Source organism: Micropterus dolomieu, linkage group LG01, assembly GCF_021292245.1.
Source record: "Micropterus dolomieu isolate WLL.071019.BEF.003 ecotype Adirondacks linkage group LG01, ASM2129224v1, whole genome shotgun sequence".
Classification (NCBI taxonomy): Eukaryota; Metazoa; Chordata; class Actinopteri; order Centrarchiformes; family Centrarchidae; genus Micropterus; species Micropterus dolomieu.
Genome location: NC_060150.1, coordinates 8,881,041 through 8,889,680, shown reverse-complemented (window position 1 = coordinate 8,889,680; position 8,640 = coordinate 8,881,041). Strand labels below are relative to the sequence as shown.

At 38.5% G+C, this 8,640-nt stretch overlaps 1 protein-coding gene across 1 annotated transcript in view; it reads left to right on the top strand.

The window, feature by feature from the left end:
* The window catches only part of LOC123974742 (solute carrier family 2, facilitated glucose transporter member 9), a 10,438-nt gene extending 2,218 nt beyond the window's left edge, over nt 1–8,220 (top strand). The window contains exons 2-5 of the mRNA XM_046055614.1: nt 1,206–1,307; nt 2,486–2,561; nt 4,976–5,103; nt 5,504–8,220. Coding sequence (XP_045911570.1) covers nt 1,206–1,307; nt 2,486–2,561; nt 4,976–5,103; nt 5,504–5,758 — 561 coding nt within the window. The 3' untranslated portion in view covers nt 5,759–8,220. The remainder of the gene's footprint in view (nt 1–1,205; nt 1,308–2,485; nt 2,562–4,975; nt 5,104–5,503) is intronic.
* Nucleotides 8,221–8,640: the final 420 nt, after the last annotated feature.

The following is an 8,640-nucleotide window of genomic DNA, read 5'->3' as shown; positions in this document are numbered from 1 at the left end:
GTGAGACCATATGCTGGTGCGGTTGGCCCTGGGTTCCTCCTAATGCAACACAATGCTAGACCTCATGTGGCTGGAGTGTGTCAGCAGTTCCTGCAAGAGGAAGGCATTGATGCTATGGACTGGCCCGCCCGTTCCCCAGACCTGAATCCAATTGAGCACATCTGGGACATCATGTCTCGCTCCATCCACCAACGCCACGTTGCACCACAGACTGTCCGGGAGTTGGCGGATGCTTTAGTCCAGGTCTGGGAGGAGATCCCTCAGGAGACCATCTGCCACCTCATCAGGAGCCCAGGCGTTGCAGGGAGGTCATACAGGCACGTGGAGGCCACACACACTACTGAGCCTCATTTTGACTTGTTTTAAGGACATTACATCACAGTTGGATCGGCCTGTAGTGTGGTTTTCCACTTTGATTTTGTTTCATTGTATAACTTATAATAAACAATACCTACCTAAAGTGCTTCTTAATAAAGGATAAAAGAAAGATAAATTGATCAAGCAGAAGAAATTAATCAAAATTAACTTTATAAAAGTGCCTAGCATTTTAAAATTGCTGTGTAGACTAAAGAAAAACAAACCAACCAAAAAACAACTTACACAAACAATTATTTATTATGTAGGTCTCATCTCTCACCTTATTGTTAATTTCCATCAATCTCACCATGATGGTCTGAAGTATACGTGAGCTGCACACTATCTCACTACACATTCTGTTTGTAGTGAGAGTGCCAGGTTAAGTACTGTTGTGGCTAACCCTACTCTGTCAGTGGAGGGATACAATGCTCTTCGTCAAGACATAGTTCCAGCACATATCTTCCCCCCAAAACCACAAACTGTGGTTTTAACATTTGCTTTTGTTAAACAAACAAAATACATGTTAATCAGTGATTTAGCGGTCTTGGTAGGTGTATATTTAAAATTTGGACAGATCCAGGCTAGGTGTGTCCCCCTGCATCCAGTCTTTATGCTAAGCTAGGCTAACTACATCCTGTGTCCAGCTCTGTACGTCAGCACTGTACTTAACACACAGATATGAGATTGATGTCCATCTTCTTATCTCACTCTCTGAAAGAAAGCAAATAAGTGTGTTTCCCAAATGTTGAGTTATTTCTGAAGATACATTAAAGTTCACGGAGGTGTATGTTCTGTAGTGTATAGTCATTTAACAGTGTCTGACGTGATCTCTGTGTCTCCTCCTGTAGTGTTTCTCCATAGAGAAGCTGGGCAGGAGGCCTCTCATGATTGGGGGTTTTGCCATGATGGGCATCTGCAGTGCTGGAATCACACTGGCCCTCATTATGCAGGTGTGTGTGGGTTTCCCAAAAGGTTTTGTGACTTTCCAGTACAGGAGGATGTGGGTGAAAGGCAAAACACCCTGGTTATCCCTTTTGTGTTGTTTTTGGATAAATAGGGCTCAGCGTTAAAGTTAGCAACAAAGAATATGCAATATCCGGTAAAGTCAGCAATATAATTGTGAAATAGTAACTGGTTAACGTTGTGAAACGTTGACATTTTTTAGGTTTAGGCAAGAAAACTACTTGGTTAGGTTTAGGATAGTTAGGGTTAAGAACTTATGTAAGTTAAGTAACATAACTAACGTAGCTTGCATAACCTTCGTAACTTCACTAAAAACCAATCAATGTTGATCTTTTGTTTCACACTGTAAACAAACACTGGTCTCCTGGGCGAGTCCGGTTTCTGACCCACCTGTCCACCCCAACCACCTCCTTACTCTGATTTTTGTGTTATTTATATCCTACACCGGCTTTCAGCATTCATAATTGATGCTACAGGGCTTCCTCCAGTGCGCTGAACTATGACGCAAAGCAGCTTCCCAGTGCGTTACAAACTGACGCCAATGGGTCTTAACCATGCGTCCATACTGTATGTAAAGACTTGACAGTGAGAACGGGTTGATCTATTACCCACACAGGTTCCTGCATCTTATTTCATCTTCTCACTTGTGCCTACAGCAACAACACCCACACCAACAAAACCCTTTGTGCCAGTTAACATAGTGCTGTGTTCTGTCTGAACACAACAAACACACATGCAACTTTACAGGCAATGTAGAGGGTCTAATGCTCCTAATCTGCATGTTTTTGTACTTTTGGAAGTAACCGCTGTTACCATGAGAACATGTCTGTCTCTTCTTTCAATGTCACTTTCCTCCCTTCCCTTCCTCACTTTCCCCAAGAGAGGAAACAAGCATAAGAAAAGACAAATGAACACACCCCAGATGTTCAAGAGGGGAATGAGTTTGGGCATGAACCACTGTACCTGTTTCACTTTCAGTTGGCAGCACGCACTGTATTCCTGCGTTGCCCTGTGGAACAATGATTTACATGCAGGACAATGTAGCAGCAGCCTGAGGTGTGATGTAGTGTTCTGGTAGGACCAAGTCAAGATTCGCATTAGAGAAAATACGTGTTAAATGTTAAAAGACTGACTTCTTCATGTTGTGCTGTTTGTCCTCCTGCAGACTCACTTTTCATTCATGCGCTACATCAGTGTCTGCTGTGTGGTCGGCATCATCGCTGGCTTCTGTATCGGTCCAGGCAAGTTGCTCTACAACAAAACCCCCCATATTTGCTCACTCATACTTGTTTTGATGATGTAGACCTAATTTCAAGCTGTGCAGCTCTCAGACATATTTGATGGTGGAACGTCCTGTATTTTTATGCACTGCTAATATAATCCAATGCTATAAACAGGACACCATTAAATTAACCATTGCATTAAAAGCCATTTTTGACATATTTAAATGATTTAAAAGATATTCCGTTTTCATAGTACACATACACATAGCACTACAAAAAAGCACAATATTCATTCCATTTTTCAGTCTGAGACACTTTCGCCAAGAAATTGACCGTTTATAATAAATGTATACATTTAGATTTAGATTCTTTGAAGGAGCTCTCAATGAATCAGTGCTGGGATTCTGCTGAGAGCTAACCCCCCAAAACAAAAGTATTGTTCCCTGAGTATTAGCAGGTAGAGCTCCCAAAACAACAGAGCCACTGTGATCCGGCATCCTGAATCTATGCAACATGCATGTTGCAAGTTCCTTTGATCGTTAACAAAGCCCTTCTCATCTGAGATGAGCTCAGACAACATCCTGGCTAGCCAGATAAACATGCAGCAGGGTTGTATCCTGATACAAGGTAAATATTCTAAACAATAATGTACCTACCTGTGAAACAAGTTCATGTTGCAGTTCCCCTTGAAAGCTAAATACCACCTCTCGTATCTTAAAGCTAACCAAATTATCAATGAGCAGATGTTCAGCGATAGATTATATTATGACATGAACAACCCCCCAAAACAACTTAAAATCACAGTGAAAATAGCAAAAATCATCAAAACACCAGAATAATCTTCTGAATAGACCCCTGACAGAGTGGGTGCTGGCTTCTGCAGGATTGAGACTGATGGCTCTTTGGCAACCAGCTGACCACCAAGCCTGGTACAAAAAACACCAACAACTGTGCAGGTTATTTATTTTCATAACTCACTCTTTTAACTTATATTAAGGCTTTTAAGTTCGCCACCAGGGCTCCACCTCTTTGTCCATTTTTTTAGCTGGGAGTTAGGCAAGTCAGGCGCTGCCTAAGATGTCGACAGCCAGAGCTGCCACACTGAGCTTCACAATCGCTCTTCAGAAACCTATGGGGGACATAACGGAGACTACCTTCATTGTTTATACAGTTTATGGAAATGAACTGCCATTATTTTCCATCAAGTAGCATTGTCCAAAATGAGAAGCACAGCATACCACAAGAGGGTAGTGATGAAATATAGTTACTTTATTCTGCATTTTCTGTTTGACTTCTCCACTTTCCAGATGATTAACAGTACTACTGGCTTGGTTACTCTACAGAGATTCTGGTTGCTTTGGGTTATTCCATGGCTCCCTCTGGAGGTCATACCTAAAATTCTTTAGGGGTCTCTAATTTGAAGAATGTATGCAACTTCTAGAGCAATAATTTATAGCCATAGGAACTATCTAGTTAATCTAAACTGTAAGTGATGTTCCAATATATTTATAAAACTGTGTATTTATGCATGTTGTGATGAAAACATATTATATGGCCACTTATTAGAAAGACAAGTAATGCTGTTCTAATGATAGAATATAATAATAAATATTAGTAATACGCTTTCTCTTATATATGGATCTTCTTTCCACATGCTGGCCTGGCCTTCAATCTCTAATTAGCCTTTCATACGTTTTCTTGGTGTCACAGATGATAACCAAATCATGAACATAACTAATATTTAATATTTTCCATACACAGCCACTCATCAGTAGAAATGTTGCAGGCTTGCCCAGACATATCCTGTTAGTAGACTCATCTGCACTTCCTTTTCTTAAAAAAAAAAAAAAAAAAACTGTTAAAAAATGTAGTGCTTTCATTAAAGTATGAAAAGTGCTCTATTACTTCCACCTCATGAACTAAAGTGACAAGATAATATTTCATTAAGGTACGACAATATATATGATGTGACAGCAGACACGGTTCTGTTTTGGTGGACTATGACTGGAAGAATTATTATACATAAATAAATATAATAATATAAAGACAAATATGAACAATGGTTAATACTACTCAGCATGTATAACTCTGTTTGGGATTGGAGACTACAATTGTTTTACAGAAAGCCTGCAATCCTGAGGTGTTGAGTTTGAAAGATATAGGTGTAATAAAAGGTACTGTCAAGTTGCATAGTGGGAAATTTTTTGGAGCTGCACCAAATTCAGTGCACTAAAAGTTAGGCTATCTCTGCCTCTGCTGAACACATTTAGACCATTCTTCTTTTTAACCTGTCTCTTATGAGCAGCCCAACCTAATGGAAGTGTAATACTAAATCGCTAGTACGCCCGTTTCAATGAATGAAGCACAACATTCAACAGAAGATTTGTACCATTTTTTTTTTTTAAATATCTTTTGCTTTACTCCATTTCCAGCGGGTATTCCCTTTCTGATCACGGCAGAGCTGTTTAAACAGTCCCACCGCCCAGCGGCCTACATTGTAGGAGGATCACTCAACTGGCTGTCCAACTTCACTGTGGGCTTTGTCTTCCCCTTCTTGCAGGTGAAAGTTATATGCTGTGCTGTGCTGTGCTGTGCTGTGCTGTGCAGCACATGCTTTTCTCTGTTCTAAATGTTATTACCACTAGGGGTGCTCAGGCATATTAAAGATCATAAATTGAATGAGGTGATAACTGGTTAATCTAATCTAATCACTGACACCCTGCTTGGTATGGTTCCAATCCCAATTCTTGTTCTCCCCTGCATGACTCTCTCTGAGTGATAACAGAGCGCCATGACAATTCACTGTGTCATGTCTGACACAAGTGCAGTCTGATGTGAGTCCTAGAGAACAAACACGGTGTAAGCCAATTCTCGAAACATCCGTCTCCGTCTAACTTTTCTATCCTCATCTCTCCATCCTTCTAATGATCCTCCTTCCGTCTGCCACATCCAACAACCAGATGTCAGCGGGGTCTTACTGCTATTTGGTGTTTGCCGCCATTTGTGTGTCCGTGGCCATCTATGTCTACATTGTAATCCCAGAAACCAAAAACAAGACTTTCATGGAGATCAGCCGGATGTTCTCTAAGAAGGAGGCAGTTCTAGAGACCCAAGGCCTGATCCACGTGGACCAGCTGAAGTTGAAGAAGATGAACGGCTACGGTGGTGTGGAACATGCTTCACTGGAGTTCGACAGCTCTTCTTCTGCACCTTAACTGATCAGGTTGTCACTGGGTCTATAAAACCATTTATTAATTCCTGTTCTCCATTCTACTGTTTTGAAATGTACACATAAACCAAACACCACCTCACCTGGACTGAGTGAATTTAGACTCTTCACTTGGATCACACGCCAAACATTGATGAATATACTGTACAGTTCTAGTATCTGCAACCTCTTATCAATTTCATGTACCAGACTGCTTGAGTCATTAAAGTAAAAATCCCGTTAATGTAAAGTTGGGTCTAATTTTTAGGTTTGGCTGTTCTTCCTATCTCTGCTAATAACATTGTATTCACCGAGATAATAAGTGAAATCAGGGTACTGTGTGACAGACAATAAGAAGTACGAGCAGTCAGACTTTGACCCACTGTACTTATTGTAGCTTAGGACACAGTTTTCCTGTGCAAAGAGGGATTATTAGCAACACTTCAGGTGCTGTCACTTTTACTTTGATGTCCAAATCTGGACATCAAATTAAAAGTTGGTTTGTTTGTGCAACTTCATTAGATAGATAGATACATAGATAGATAGATAGATTACTTGAGGTGAGTGCAAAAATAAGTATGGAAGCCTGTATGGCACTATATTAAAATTTTAATGTAAACTTGTGAAAATTAGCATTTATATTTTCACTATTAAAATATTCAAATGAAAATGGAAAAGCTGTCTGACATTTAATTTTTGTTAAGTTGTACACCAATTTACAGTGGACAGTATTAAAATGTTAATACAAATTTTCAAATGTAAATGCAATTTAAACAATGTGGCCCAATTTTCCATTTGTGCAAGCATTATTTAAACCTGCAGTGCGGAAATGTTGTTCTGTCAACATGTTCTTAAGATATACAGACACTGCCATTCTAAGTGGCATAAAACACAGGACACCAGATTTAACCTGGTGGTGATAGGCTTAATCTTCAGTGCGTGAGCTAATTTGGCAAGGGCTTGGATATCAATCCTGCACTCTCTAGCTTTAGGTAAACAATGCAACCTGATTTTTTAAATTTATGCAAGCAACGTTTAAGTCAAAATTAAAATTAAAATGCAATTTTCTAACAATTTGAAAATAAAAATGAAAATGAAAACGCCATTTGACATTTAATTTTCAAAGACTTAACCAGCTCTACAGTAAACAACATTCAAATGCATTAGGCGAAACAGTTTGTATCAGGAGAAACTTCAGAGATAAGATCCGAAGTATTCTGGAGCACACAAACTTTACACAAACAACAAACGTTTTAAATTATTCATGTTTCAATGCAGAATTGACTCTGATAAAGACATTTTCATCAACGCCCACATGAGTATGTGAAAATGAAAAAGCAAATTGGATTACTACGTTTACTCAAATAATACATACATATGTGGAAAATTATTATTCTATTGTAGAATTACATTTTACACAGTTTACCATATAATTTTAATATAGTCCCATACAGACTTCCGAACCCGAGTTGTTTTAAATCATAAATCAAACCAAAACAAGCTTTCCATGCAAAGGAAAGTATTTTAAAGGAAAACTATGGTTTCTTATAACTTGGCTTTTAGTTTTTCTAGGCCATCATTTTATATTGCACTCACCAAAGTGATTGCACAGATTTCAAAACTCAACTCGAAGACATCACAAAAAACTGCGCGAACAGGAAAGAAAATGTCAGACCACTCAGGGCTTTGTAGGTGAGACTAAAAATGGGGACGCCATATTCCTACATAGCTAGCTAATGAACTTATTCATTAAAAATAGCAACAGAAAATGGCCCATTGGCGATAGGTGTGGATAAAATCAATCGCAAGGTAGTAATTATACTATCCAAAAAGGCTTACCAGATGGTCAGAAATACAAAAATCTAATCCTATAAACTTTGGTTTCATTCAAGGACACCATTAAATTCAAGGTTTTGAACAGTAGCCTTTCAATACCAGACACTCAACAATGGGTTAGCATTATTAGGGTGTCTATTATGGCATGAATGCTTGCTTTATTTAAGCTGAATGCAGGATATAGATATATGTTAGGATATAGACTTTAGGGTAGAGTCAACAAAATGATCAGAGTTTGTGGTTAGACACAGCAGCATGTGAGAAATAATTGGGTGTGTGTATAGTATGCATGTGTAACATAAATTAACCCTTTAAAGATACATTTCTTAATCTTTTGTAAATTGCAGTAAAAATAAACTGTGAAATCCCAAAGTTTATGCATGTTTTGACTATGTCATCTTTTTGTTGTAAAGTTATATTAATATTGTTTCACTAAAATCCCTCTACCAGCTCTGAATACACAGTCATTTTACAGACTCTATCAGAGTACTGTGTACTAACAGAGCTGTACAGTGAGGTGTGCTAAAATGTGTTTTGTACAAACAGCAATACAGTTTGTTTGAATAGATGGAAATATGTATTTGCCCTTTTGAATTGTTGAAAGATAACTACATAAATGAAATGGTATTGTAATACTGTGTCTTTGTGTGTTTTAATACCTGTTTACCATCTCTCCAGTCACAATCTATGTCAGTGTCATTTCAGCTCTGGTTAACAGAGAACAGTAATGAGAAAACCTTAAAGTGGACGATAAAATATATTAGAAAATTAAATGTTTACTCCTTGGAGGAATGATGGACAATCATTTTCATGGAATTTTAGTTAACTATTGCTTGACTCACGTCAGATCTACTGTATGACAGCTTGAAGTCTGTTACTTCTTTTAAGTTTTAAATGATAAATGGACTGTATTTATATAGCGCCTTTCTAGTCTTCCAACCACTCAAAGCAATTTACGTTACATGTCACATTCAAGTGCCAACTGCTCTTCAGAAACAGAAATTTATCATTCACACACACATCGATGGCATAGCCATGAGAAGCGATTTGGGA